Consider the following 13,616-nt stretch of genomic DNA (forward strand, 5'->3'; position numbering starts at 1 on the left):
CCTGGCTTAATGACAGGTTGGCCTTAAGTCCTGGGCACACACCCAGTGAAGGCTCTTCCTTATGCCCCTCCTGGGTTGCTGTGACTTCAGGGGCCCATCTGCCTCCTGGCTCAGCCGCAGGTGGACAGGGCCTCTCTTGTCTGCAGCAGGAGGACTGGGAATGGACTGGGAATCCCCAGGCGGAGACACAGGCAGAGGGGACAGGCTGAACGTGGGTGTAGGCGCTGTCACACACAAACCACACAGGAGCTTCAGGTCATGCACTGCTGATCAAACTGAGGCTCAGAAAAGGGGGTGGGTGTGGAGATGAGGCCTTGCTGTGCCCAGCAGCGTGGCTCCGGGTCCCGGGAGGGAGGGGCGTCACACTGGCCATCACCATCACACGGGGTCCCGTCTGCAGCACGCCAGGGCCAGGGCCAAGTCCACAGGGCCTGCACAGCACTCTCAACAGTCCCACCAGTTCAAAGCCTGGGGGGCTCCAGGACAGCCATGTGGCTGAGGGACAGAGCCACAGCGCAGCGGCAAGCCCTGCCAGTGCACTCAGCGGTGCCCACCCCAGGACCCGGGCTGGCAGGAATGTCTAGCTGTGCAGACAGAACACCCAGCAAAATGCCTAAGGAACTGCCCCTCCTGGACAGCCCCAGCAAGAGGGCTGCCCTGACTGGCAGTGAATACAGGCCCTGCCTCCCCCTATGCCCACCCCACCCACAGTCAGGGACCCCCATACAGCGTGTGCAGCAGGAGTGGGGGGCAGACATCCCCGACAGCTCTCATCTCATCTCTGGGTTTCGGGCTGTCCAGCATGTCCAGGGGTGGCCATCGGTGGAGGTCTGTCCCGTAGAACCGGATGGGAGGGAGATGCAAAAAGCCCGAGGGTCGTGGTGGTGGGTTCACAGCACAGGCCACAGGAGAGGTGGGCGCAGGAGGGGCGTCGGATGGCAGTGCAAGCTCCAGTATTGCTTTCAGTGTTTCTCTTTTAAGACTCCATTTTCTTCACAAAGAAAGAACTGGAGCAAACTTGAAGGTGGACTATAAACTTTCCAACCAAAGCGGGCCTCCAGCCTGTTGACAGCACTCCGGGGCCCGGCTGCAGTGGCAGCTGCCCCACAGCGCCCTGGCCCCAGGAGCTGGGGAGGGAGGCACGCGGCGGGCACGCCCCATGGGCCAGGGAGACGCGGCCTCACACTGGGCAGGCAGGGCCCGCCGAGTCCTGGCTGTCTGCTCACCGAGGTCACGGTTTCTTGGGTCAATGGAAGGAGGAACAACGGGGGCAAAGTGCAAACACAGCAGTCGCCACGATGGCTGGGCTGGGGCCGAGTGGGGTCCTACCAGTTGTGGTTGTCCCAGCCCTCGTCGGTGGCTGTGGGTGGCACTGGGGCCTTGGCAGCCTTGGCCCGGCCCTCCCTGGAGGGCTCCCGGCCCTCCCCGCCGTCACTGTTGCTGGTTTTATTGTTGGACGCGGAGCCCGAGCCCCACACGTCCCAGCTGTCCGAGCTCCTCTGCCCAGTCGAGGCGTCCGCGCAGGTCCAGCTCTCGCTGCTGGGCGACTTGGTCTTGGTGGGCTCGGCGTTCCCAAAGGTCTCCCAGAAGCTCTGGTCTATGGTGCTGTTGTGGAAGTTGTCCCTGCCACTGTTCTGGTAGCTCTGGCCCTCCATGGGCCTTGGACAGAGAAAAGGGGAGTCTCAAAGGCTGCCACAGAACCAGACTCACACTGGATCTTGCCAGGCTGTGGAGAACCGCCGCCACCCGCACCAGCCGGTCCACACCCATGGAAGCAGGCACCCTGGGCTGCACAGGAGCGCCAGGCCTGCAGGCTGACCTTCCTCCCGGGGCCAGAGCCCTTTACACAGGGCGGACTTGGTCTTGACGACGCTCTACCTGACACCAAGGGCCTAGAAGGGCAGACAGCCCCTGCCTCCCCCTCCACACGATTCCAGCCCCCACCCAACACCCAACCGCGTCAGGAAAGGCGGGGGGAGGGGGAGCAGCCGTGAGGATGCCCCAGCCGCAGGGAACCCAACAAAGTCCACAAAGAGGGGACTCAGGGCCCGGGGTGGGGCTGCAACATACCTTTCCAAGGGGTCGTCCGGCTTCGCAGAGAAGAAGGTGGTGACGTCCCGCCATCCTTTACTGCCAACTCCCTGAACCTGGAAGGGTGAGAGGCTAGCCAGGGCGGCTCCCAGGGGCCTCTGCCAGCACAACCAGGCCTTGCTGAGAAGACCCGGATCACACTTGTGCAAAGATGCCACCTGCTGTGCTGTGGGGCACGTGTGGGAGGCCCCCGCTTGGCCTCCCGTGGCAGCAGCCTGTGACATCCCTGGCCCTCCCCACATTTCACCCTAAGCACTAAGCAGAGAAGAAAAGCCAAGGCCTTGGTGGAGACAGGTGCTGGCACTTACCACAGGAAAGGCCAACGACAGCAAGGAAAGCAGAAGCGACAGGTTAGTAGCAGGCAAGGACCCCGCCGCCAAGCTGTCTACCTACTCCTCAAGCCCTGTGCCTCCTAGAGCAGCAACCACTGCCACGCCTGGCCAAGATCTGGGCACGGGGACGGCCTCCTCCACAGACACTGGCGCCAGGGCCCGGAGTACGAAGACTGACAGGCCATGCTCACGTCAGCAGAGCTGCCCTACCTTGGATGCCAACTGACAGACCCCACTGGACACATCATCAAAAATCCTCCCCTCCTTCACCTGCATGGTTCAAAGGGCACGGTCAGGGGATGGCCTCAGAACAAGGCGCCTAACCACCCCCCGCACCGTCACCAAGGAGGACAGACAGCCGTACAAGACTGCGCCCGCCACAAGGAGGACATCCTGGGCTTGGCCCCTGCTGCAGAGGAAGGGTGGGCAGGTGAGTCCCCCACCCGGGCCTCACTCACACCCTCTGGGGCGCGACAGGCCAGCGAGCAGACAACCCAACCCATGCGCTGTGGTGCCTAGCAGAGGGCAGAGAGCGGGGGGTGCGGGTCTCCTGGACCAGAAGGAGGTAGGCCAGAGCCTGCTCTCCATCACCCCCAGCCCATAAGGAAGGGCCTCTGGGCACTCCAGTGGCTGGTGCCGCCCATACCTTCTCCTGAGCAGGCTTGAGGACGTTCTCATTCAGGCTGTGGCCCAGCTCGGAAGCCTGCGGAAAGGGTGTTGCATCAGGTTCCCATGCAGGCACAGGCCGGAAGGCAGTGGGCACATGCCAGCAACGAACGGGACAGACACTAAGACAGAGCCCTTGGGCCGGCCTGCCCGCCCTCCGCCCCACACAGCACAGCACAGCGCAGCTGGCCGGGCAGGCTCACAGGAACCAGCCTGAGCCCACTCTCATCCAGGAACGGGAAGGGGCAGGGACCCTGCCGACTGCCAGCCTCTTCTTCCTCTCCTCAGAGCAAGCACTGACCTCACAGGGAGGGAGGAGGAGAGGCCAGAGCAGAGGAAAAAGCCAAGGGGAAAGGACGGCAGCCCTGAGCCGCCTGGGGACGAGACACACTCATCCTCCCTAGCTTTGGGGCTCCCCGGCAGACCCCGCGTTATGCCTGGGCAGTACCTAGGCTCCAGGTCTGGGGCCAGCTGTCCACCCCCAGCTCCGGCAGGCCAGGGAAGAGGGGCAAGCACAGCACGCACAGGTGACCAAGCACACGGACAGGGAACAGCCAGGAGCAAAGCGTTCTCAGCATGCACCCGCAGACACAGCTTTACCGGCTCAGGCTGCTGCTTATAACCCCAAAACTTGACCCAGACCGCCAGGAGCAGGTGAGCAGAGAAAGAGAGAGAGCAGGGGGCAGGAGCAGGATTTAGCAGCACCAGGAAACCCTGAACACCCCTTCCATGGAACCGGCTTTCCTCTCTGTATAATTAGGGTCTGGACCTGTGCTGGATTCCGTCACGTGCTACCTCGCTCCACCTGGCTGTGTCTAGTGGTGGGACCAGACCCACCATCCCGCCTTGGGACCCTGCATCAACAGGTTTCTGCTCCAAACTTGCCACTGTCTAGAATCCTGAGTGCCTCAGAAGTCCGACATGAAGGCCAAAGAGCCAGGTGAGAGGCCCTGGGAGACAGAAGTGCAGGTGACAGGGTAAAGGAGCCTCAGGAGAGCAGCTGCTGACCTTCAGGACAAGAGGGCGGGACCAGGAAAGCACCTGCAAGAACCCCAGGCTTGAGCCCCTCAGGGCTGCCTGGGACCACACCAAGTTGTTGCTGTTTTTGGTTGGTTTTAGGGCCTGAACTTGGCCTGGACACTGTTCCTGAGCTCGTCAGCTCAAGGCCAGGCCCTACCCCGTGAACCACAGTCCCACTTCCAGTTTTCTGGTGGTCAACAGGGGGTAAAGACTCTGATGCCCAGGGTCTTCCGATCTCAGCTTCCTAAGGAGCTAGGATTTCAGGTGTGGCCACCCGTGCATAGCTGCCCCATGTTTCCAGGAAGAAACAACGTGGCAAGACGGCTTCCCCCAGCCCAGACCCCCAGGAAGCCAGGCAGAGCCGCTGCATGGCAGCAGCTCCTCCCGCCGAGTGCCTAGGACCCAGGCAGCCCGAGTCTTCCCAACAAGGAGGCCACTGCCCACAGCCTCTCCCCCGCCACCAAGGGAGGTGAGCTTGCCGACGTGCGAGGGCAGGGCAGGCCTTCTGCACGAGGACCCCTCAGACCGTGGGCACCTGGCAGGTGACACATTTAGGTGCAAAAGGTTTTCAAACACACTTTAAGACAAAAGCGTCTCCTTTTTACCTTTTGACTTGCTTGGGATCCAAATTTTGTAGCCTGAAAAGGAAACAAAGATGGGTTCACTCCCTCAGGGCCTCTGGCTCCCTCTGTGTGACACCAGGACAGAGCAGTGGCCAGCAGCGGCTCGTTACAAGAAGGCCCAGCCTGGGCCAGGCTCCACTCTCAGACTCTGTCCAGTCACGGCTGCACGGGGGAGCCAGGTCCCCCGTCTTCAGCAGCCTTCCCACAGCTCCAACCTCCATCTACCAAGTCCGCAGGGGCTCAGTGCCCCACGTGGCTGCGTGTGTGGCTGCCAGCCTCCAGGGGCTGACTCCCTGCCTCCAAAGACAACGGCAGCAAAGGGAATGGTAAGAACCAGTCGAGAGGCTTTTTCTTTTATGGGGTGCAGGTACTGGGGCTTGAACTCTGGGACTTGCATTCTCAACTGGCCTTTTTGCTCATGACCGGCATTCTACCACTTGTGTCACACCTCTAGTTCCCACCTTTTGCCAGTCAACTACAGGCAAGAATCTCAAATATTTCTCTGCCTGAGCTGGCTTCAAACCTCCAGAATAGCCAGGCTTATGAGCAGGAGCCACCGGCGCCAGCATCACGTGGCTCCTGACTGGCTGTCTGGACAGCTGTGGGTGCTCTGCCCGGATCCTCTCGGCAGCACAGACTCCTGGCCCACCCCACGCCCAGTCACCCCTCCAGCCCATCATCTCCTTTCCCCACCAGCCCTTGGGAGGTAACTGCCACAGCCCGACGTGCCCCTGTTCCAGGCAAAGGCGGGGGAGCCCAGCACGCTTTCCTTCAGGGTGCATGGGTGTCTCAGCACCTATTTCTGGGGTCAGATGGGGTCGTGTCTGTTGCCTACCTATCCTTTCCAGGCAAGTCAACCTCTGTCCCTAACACACAGAGATGACAGGGTCGACCTGGTCAGGCAGAGGGAAGACCCAAGCAGGGGCGCCCCGAGTCCAGGCCAGTGGACCTGGTCAGGCAGAGGGAAGACCCAAGCAGGGGCGCCCCGAGTCCAGGCCAGTGGACCTGGTCAGGCAGAGGGAAGACCCAAGCAGGGGCACCCCGAGTCCAGGCCAGTGGAGCCTGCAGGCGTCAGGTCACTTACACCTTCCTTGGCTGCGGAAGCAAACTTGCTGGCTCCAGTGGCAAAGCTACTCCAGCCCTGCGGAGACAACAGAGAGTAAGCCATGCCGCCAGGTCCTTGCGTGGCTGTGCCCACACCCCGGCATGCTGGGCCTAGTCCCTTGGCAAAGCACTCCAGCAGAGAAGAGAGGCTCAACAGAAGCACCTCAAACACCTCCTGGCTCCTGTGTCCATGCGGAAGGAGGCAGTTGGAGTCCACAGCACAGCCACCCGCGCCACCCCCAGCTCGCGTCAGCACTGGCTGTGCCAAGAGGACGGACTACAAGATCCAAGTGGGCACGAGGAAGGGGCCAGGCTCCAAGCCCAGAGCATGCCAGGCGGCTACGGATCCCACCTCCCCGGCTCCTCCAGCCTCACCCAGGGCACCGTGGTGCCCACCTCCCCGGCTCCCTCCAATCTTACATAGAGGCGTAGACACAAGGCAAGCAGGGCTCACCCAAGGCCACTCCAAGTTCCCAGTTACTTTCCCGTAAGCACTCCTTGGTAAACTAAAGTTACTCAAAGCAGTCTGGTTTAAAACCAAACTTGACCTGTCCCCCTAGAGGAGGGCAAGAGACCCACACACGTGATGGATGTCCGTGACACTCTGCCACCCCAGGGGTGGTCAGCAGAGGACGGGGGAGATGCAGACTCAAACGTGACTTTGGGGGTGGGTTAAAGAGAAAACAAGGGCAGGTTTTAGGTGAAAAGCTGGCTTTTCCTATCCAGAAGACCTGGCGTGACGAGGGAGAATGACTATGGCTGCTGGTGCCCGGCCAGGCAGTTGCCCAGGCTCCCAGGCCCAGCAGGCAGCTCCCACAGGCAGAGACGCCAGTGGGAAACCATTCTTTCGGCTTTCTGAGGCGTGCTGCCCCGAAGAGCAGGCTGCCCCCAGGCGCACGGCCCGGCTCGCCATGTCTGCTGCAAGGCCCTCAGCAGGCCTCACCGAGTACAGGGATGACATGGCATTGTTGAGGAAGTCATCTTCTCTCTTCTGTGGTGGCACCGTGTTCCCAAAGCCCACGTAGCGGTTCTCCTGGGCCCTGAGTGTGAGCACAATAAGCACCAGGTAAGAATCGGAGCCTCCGCTCTTCAGTATGGAGGTTCCGGGCTCGGGAGGGCACTGACCAGAACGTACACGTCTCTGCCCCTTAGCATCCACTAGGCCCTATCCTTGAGCTACCTGATGTTAGGAGTCAAGCCTACAAGCACTCAGAAGTTCCTCTGCCACATCGCCAACACCACCCCGAAGCAGCCAGCACGCCTCAAAGCAACCTCCAAACAATGGTTCCGGGAATAAAAGCCCATTTTAAAATGGGCCGTGTAGTGGGTGCTGGCGGCTCAGGAGGCTATCATCTGAGCTTCTTACCTCCAACCAACCAGCAAAGGCTGGAAGTGGAGGGGTACGAGTGGAAGAGTGCCAGCCTTGAGTGTACAAAGCCAAGCAAGAGCACAAAGACCTGCTAGGTGCGGTGGCTCACGCCTGTCATCCTAGCTACTCAGGAGGCTGAGAGCTGAGGATCAAGGTTCAAAGCCAGCCCGGGCACACAAGGACCTGAGACTCTTATCTCCAATTAACCTCTAGAAAATGGGAAGAGGTGGGGCTAGGAGTTTGGCCTAGTGGTAGAGTGCTTGCCTGGCATGCACGAAGACCCAGGTTCAGTTCCTCAGTACCACATACATAGAAAAAAGCCAGAAGTGGTGCTGAGGCTCAAGTGGTAGAGCTCTAGCCTTGAGAAAGTCCAAGGACAGTGCTCAGGCCCTGAGCTCAAACCCCAGGACTGGCAAAAAAAAAAAGAAAATGGGAAGTGGGGCTTAGCTCAAGGGTAGGGTGGTAGCCTTGAGCTGAAGAGCTCAGGGACAGTGCCCAGGCCGAGTTCAAGCCCCATAACCCACAAAGGGAAAAAAAAAAAGTGCAAGGACCTGCGTTCAAATAGTTCAAATTACACTACACACACACACACACACACACACACTAAATATTTAAAAAAATAAAACGTACCTTTTTTCCCCCTTCTAAAGTATTAAGTCTTCTCTATCCTCACAACCCTCAACACTTGACCCTATCCAGTAAGCTCGGGGCCCTGCGTTCACACACCAGTACTGCAGAGCAGAGACCTTCCATTCAAACCTGGGTTGATGGGGGATTGCCACACTTGCTGTGAGGGTGCACAGGAGGTGGCCCTAACCTAGAGGGGTGGCCTGCCCCAGACAACTGCCCCTCCACCCCTGCTACGGCAGCTGGGGGGGGCCTTACCCTTGATAGGAAGACCTGAGGTCATCATTCAGCCAGTCCTCAAAAGCCTTGTCCCCAGAAGCACTCACATTCTGAGGCTGGCCGGAGGATCTGAAATTGAGAGTTCGAGTCCAGTGAAGCCAATTCTGGGAGCAGAAGGCAGAGGCTCACAGACCATGGCCCAGCAATGCTCACTTGAACCGCGAGGCCCATGGAGAGGAGCGTTCACACCCCATCTGGAGAGCACTGGGCCAGGCCAATCTCCAGCCCTGGTCCACAGGATGCTCTAATGGAGGACCCAGAATCACTGTCCTCAAAAGCAGGCTCTGTGACAGCCCGGCAAGGCTGGGAAGAGGCTGAGTCCATCAGTGATCGGAGGGCAGGGGAGGGGAGGGGAGCAGCCAGCAGACACAGCTGCGGCCAGGAGGCCCTCCTACAGGAAGCGGGCTTATCCACACCACAGCAGATGAAGCATTCGGGGCCTGTTTCTTATTCTAGGTGTGCCTTTACTAAGTATATGTTTACTAATATTTTAAAAAGCTGTTCTTGCTGGGTGCGGTGGCTCACGCCTATAATCCTAGCTACTCAGGAGGCTGAGATCTGAGGTTCAAGGTTCAAAGCCAACCCAGGGACTAAAGTCCACGAGATTCTTTTTTTTTTTTTTTTTTGGCCAGTCCTGGGCTTGAGCTCAGGGCCTGAGCCCTATCCTTGGACTTTCTCAAGGCTAGAGCTCTACCACTTGAGCCTCAGCACCACTTCCGGCTTTTTTTATGCATGTGGTACCAAGGAATCGAACCTGGGTCTTTGTGCATGCTAGGCAAGCACTCTACCACTAGGCCAAACTCCTGGCCCCTCCACGAGATTCTTTTTTTTTTTTTTTTTTTTTTTTGCCAGTCCTGGGCTTGAGCTCAGGGCCTGAGCACTGTCCTTGGACTTTCTCAAGGCTAGAGCTCTACCACTTGAGCCTCAGCACCACTTCCAGCTTTTTTCTATGTATGTGGTACCGAGGAATCGAACCCGGGTCTTCATGCATGCTAGGCAAGCACTTTTACCACTAGGCCAAACTCCTGGCCCCCCTCTACGAGATTCTTATCTCCAGTTAACCACGAGAAAGCTGGAAGTGGCTCTGTGGTTCAAGGGCAAGATGGTAGCCTTGAGCTAAAGAGCTCAGGGACAGTGCCCAGGCCCAGAGAAAAAGCTGTTCTTCATACTAACTTTCAGAAGTAGCTCACAATTCGAGGGAGCCATTTCTATGAGTGAAGCAAATAAAGAGGGAGGCTTTGTTGGGATCCCAGAGCTATAGCCAAGATGAGCGCTGAGCTGAGCCTAGCAGTGAAGCCCGGCGGCCTTACCAGCCAGCCAGGGGATGGCTACCTGTGGGCAGTGGACAGCATCTTGGGCTGAGGTGGGGTCCAGTTTTGGGCAGGTGATGACTCCAGAGACCACTCTCTACCTTCAGCCAGTGTGGCCACCTGAGAAAGGGACATAAGGCAAGAGGACACGTACAGCTTCACTGTCCTCGCCGCAGCACACGCACGCCCAGCCCGAGGCGCCGGCTCTCTGCAGGCGCTGCCTGGGGCTCAGGAGCACATTTACACGCCAGGGAAGCGCAGGCTGCAGCAAACTATAGTCTTGGTGAGCCCCTGGTCGATGCAGCTTCACTGTCAAATGCACAGGGAGCTGCTCATTTCAGCCCCAAACAAGGGCTTCATAGAATCTCAGAAATGCACTGGAAGCACAGTTCCTTTTCTCCGAGTAATGACCACCCCTTGCCCACCTCTGGGCAAGCACCCTGTGTTCTTGTCTGTCTCAAATGACAGCAAAAAGCCTGCCTCCCCGCGTCAACTGAGGCCCCACTGGAGCCAGCCCGGAAGGCCCCGCTGCCCTGGCCGCGGAGGGAAGGGCCGGGCTGCCGTTACCTTATCCCTGAACAGCGCTGCAGCCCTGCTATTGTACTTGTCCTGCAGCGGCCAGTCCGGGTCGAAATCCTCCTGCGCCTCCAGGAACTCTCGGAATTTCGCATTCCCGCCAGCCTTCATCTTCTCCAGCTCAATGTCCTTCCATTTGTCCATGGTAACAGAGCGCACGAAGCTGGAAACCAATGGACCGATCGAATCACCGCACCCGGGAGATGCAGAAGCCCCAGCCAAGGTCAGGCCGAGAACCGGCCATGGGTGCTGGCTATGGCAGAACAGCCAAGCAGGTGACTAGAGGGGCTGTGGTGTGACTGGAGCAGGGCCACCCAGCCAGACCCCTCGTGGTCAGCAGGCTCCCGGCATGACATGGAGACTGACCTGAGGTGCACACCGAGCCCGCGGTGTTTCCCGGAGCACTCCAGGCAGATCCAGATGCCATAGGTCACACTCACCCACTGAGGGTTGAATGCACCACACTCGAAGCAAACCTGCAAAGGGGCCAGGTGTAGACTGCCAGCCAGCCCAAGGCAGGGCCAGGGGCCCCAAAGACCTGACCACTGCCCCCAAGAGGGTGCAGGAGAGGTGTGGGCAGCTTTTAAAGGGCCTGGAGGGAGCTCTGCCCACACCTAACAGAGCTGCCCAACTGGCCTGAGGGCATGGAGTCAGAGAAAGGCTGGAGGGGCAGAGGAGTCTTCTCGAATTGGGTGAAGGGGAAATGGAAGATGGCGTGTCCTCAGTGAGGACATCGACGCCGGACACCCCACACAACGGCGGCGGCATGCTGAGCCCCAGGAGAGCCGCCCATCAGCTGAGGAGGCGTGGCCACGGGACGCCCCATACTCACGTTGTTCTCGTCTTGCACCCGGACTTCCTTAAGAACTTTCCTGGTTCTTGGACTGGCCATGATGCTGCAAAGGAGGAACACGCTACATCACAAGAAAGGGAAGGAGCTGCGCTCCCAAGCTGCCGCGGCCGGGTCCAGCACAGCGCTCCTGTCTACCGCTCCCAGGCCAGCGTGGGAGGAGCAGAGCCAGAGACCACCGGGGCTCTCCACTCGGGACCTTGTGCCACCAAGATCGTACTTCACTAACACACACACACACACACAGTGGTGAAACACACGGCAGGCGCTTCACAATCAGACCCCACCTAGACTGGCAATACGAGGAGGGGGTGTAGGTGCGCGCCTTGCCGGCTCCCAGGACCCCAGCCTACAACGTGTGTCAGTTCACCTGACCACACCGTCTATGAGCAGGTCTGTGAGCAGCTCCCTGTGGGGTCCTCACCGGGGAGGGGGCTGTCAGGGAGCACAGCACTGCCCTGACTGGATGCTGACCCGGGCCACGAGGCCTGACACGAGAGCCGAAAAGCTACTGCTTCCTCCTGTACACTTCTGCTCGTCTTAGCAAAGCTCAGATTCAATCCGCGCCCATCTAATTCAGGACCCGGGAAACCAAAGCCAGAGAAACGGTGCCACCAGCCACCATGCCACACGAACACGAACTCAGACCACCACGCAGGAGAGCAGAGGCCGGGCCTGGGTCTCAGGCCACCATCTCCAGCCCACCAGGGGTGCGCTGCTCCCTCACCCACAGCCAGCACACCCACCCACCAGCACGGCACCACTCACACTCACCACAGCCAGCACACTCACCAGCACTGCACCACTCACACTCACCACAGCCAGCACACTCACCAGCACTCACACTCACCACAGCCAGTACACTCACCGGCACTGCACCACTCACACTCACCACAGCCAGCACACTCACCGGCACTGCACCACTCACACTCACACTCACCACAGGCAGCGCTCACACTGACACTCACACCCTCTACAGGCAGCGCTCACACTCACACTCACACTCACCACAGGCAGCGCTCACACTGACACACCCTCCACAGGCAGCGCTCACACTCAGTCACACTCACACTCAGTCACACTCACACTCACCACAGGCAGCGCTCACACTGACACTCACACCCTCCACAGGCAGCGCTCACACTCAGTCACACTCACACTCAGTCACACTCACACTCACCACAGGCAGCGCTCACACTGACACTCACACCCTCCACAGGCAGCACGCACACTCACACTCACCACAGGCAGCGCTCACACTCACACTCACCACAGGCAGCGCTCACACTGACACTCACACCCTCCACAGGCAGCGCTCACACTCAGTCACACTCACACTCAGTCACACTCACACTCACCACAGGCAGCGCTCACACTGACACTCACACCCTCCACAGGCAGCGCTCACACTCACACTCACACTCACCACAGGCAGCGCTCACACTGACACTCACACCCTCCACAGGCAGCGCTCACAGTCACACTCACACTCACCACAGGCAGCGCTCACACTGACACACCCTCCACAGGCAGCGCTCACACTCAGTCACACTCACACTCAGTCACACTCACACTCACCACAGGCAGCGCTCACACTGACACTCACACCCTCCACAGGCAGCGCTCACACTCAGTCACACTCACACTCAGTCACACACTCACCACAGGCAGCGCTCACACTGACACTCACACCCTCCACAGGCAGCGCTCACACTCAGTCACACTCACACTCAGTCACACTCACACTCACCACAGGCAGCGCTCACACTGACACTCACACCCTCCACAGGCAGCGCTCACACTCAGTCACACTCACACTCAGTCACACTCACACTCACCACAGGCAGCGCTCACACTGACACTCACACCCTCCACAGGCAGCGCTCACACTCACACTCACCACAGGCAGCGCTCACACTGACACTCACACCCTCCACAGGCAGCGCTCACAGTCACACTCACACTCACCACAGGCAGCGCTCACACTGACACTCACACCCTCCACAGGCAGCACGCACGCTCACACTCACACTCGCACCCTACACAGGCAGCTCGCCCTCCCCCTCCCCGGCACCGCGGTGCGGAGGCAGCGGCTCCGGAGCCGGGCCGCCCTTCCTCCCGGGTGGACCCTGGGCGCCCGTCCCCAGGCCCGGCCCTGCCCTGCCCGGCTCCGGCCTCGCCCTCCGCAGCCCCCGTGCGCAGGGCGCGGACTCCTGCCGGGCCTCTCCGCCCCGCCGCGTGATCCCGGCGCAGGAGCCCTGCAGGCGGAGCCCCACCGCCGGGGGCCGAGGGAGCCTCGGGCGAGGACGCTGCGCCCGCTGCGCCCGCTCCGCCCTCGGCAGGGAGCGCGGGGCCCGCGGGGCGCCGCTCGGCGCCCGGCGTCGGCCCGTCCTCGGGGCCGGGCCCGCGGGGTTCGCGGGGTTCGCGGGGTTCGCGGCGCGGGCGCGGGCGCGGGGCTCACCTGGCTCGGCGGGGCCGGGCGTCGGGCCGGGCGTCGGGGGGGACCCGCGGGCCGCGGCGCCCGGAGCTCAGGTCGCCCACCGGCCGCCAGCAGCTTCCGGCGACGTCGCCGCGCCGCAAGGCCTCACGGGAGACCGCGGGACGGGACTTCCGCCTGCGTGTCGGACGGAAGTGAGGCCGCGGGGACCGGGGACCACGTCCTTCCGGTGCGGCCCGGGCGGCTGGCGGGAGCCCAGCCTGGCCGCGGGAGGGGGGTGCGCCCGGCGAGGGGCGCCCGGCGAGGGGCGCCCGCTGTGGGGGGCCCCGTGG

General features: G+C 60.8%; 1 protein-coding gene across 7 annotated transcripts; it reads right to left on the bottom strand.

The window, feature by feature from the left end:
• Positions 1-250: 250 nt before the first annotated feature.
• Positions 251-13,393, bottom strand: Arfgap1 (ARF GTPase activating protein 1). 7 transcript variants are annotated; one of them, XM_090352684.1, is made up of 14 exons: positions 13,309-13,393; positions 10,830-10,893; positions 10,364-10,473; positions 9,989-10,160; positions 9,444-9,541; positions 8,091-8,180; positions 6,780-6,876; positions 5,817-5,873; positions 4,715-4,747; positions 3,690-3,719; positions 3,070-3,126; positions 2,634-2,693; positions 2,071-2,147; positions 251-1,659 (listed from the first exon to the last, which is right to left on the bottom strand). In XM_090352684.1, the coding sequence occupies exons 2-14, from the start codon at positions 10,887-10,889 to the stop codon at positions 1,326-1,328; spliced, it is 1,275 nt and encodes a 424-aa protein (XP_090208810.1). In that variant the 5' UTR covers positions 10,890-10,893; positions 13,309-13,393; the 3' UTR covers positions 251-1,325. The 7 variants fall into 7 exon arrangements, with proteins under 7 accessions (XP_090208810.1, XP_090208811.1, XP_090208813.1 ...); XM_090352685.1 differs by lacking the exon at positions 3,690-3,719; XM_090352687.1 differs by lacking the exon at positions 2,634-2,693 and having other exon boundaries at positions 2,071-2,141.
• Between the last annotated feature and the right edge of the window lie 223 nt (positions 13,394-13,616).

Source organism: Megascapheus bottae, chromosome 18, assembly GCF_031878675.1.
Source record: "Megascapheus bottae isolate mThoBot1 chromosome 18, mThoBot2.hap1, whole genome shotgun sequence".
Classification (NCBI taxonomy): Eukaryota; Metazoa; Chordata; class Mammalia; order Rodentia; family Geomyidae; genus Megascapheus; species Megascapheus bottae.

Excerpts from the sequence above, each read along its gene's own strand:
- Arfgap1 (XM_090352684.1), bottom strand. The coding sequence starts at position 10,889 with ATGGCCAGTCCAAGAACCAGGAAAGTTCTTAAGGAAGTCCGGGTGCAA. Across the intron at positions 5,874-6,779 it reads CCATGTCATCCCTGTACTCG|GGCTGGAGTAGCTTTGCCAC; the intron begins GTGAGGCCTGCT and ends TTGTCTCCGCAG. Across the intron at positions 4,748-5,816 it reads CTTCCGCAGCCAAGGAAGGT|GCTACAAAATTTGGATCCCA; the intron begins GTAAGTGACCTG and ends TTTCCTTTTCAG.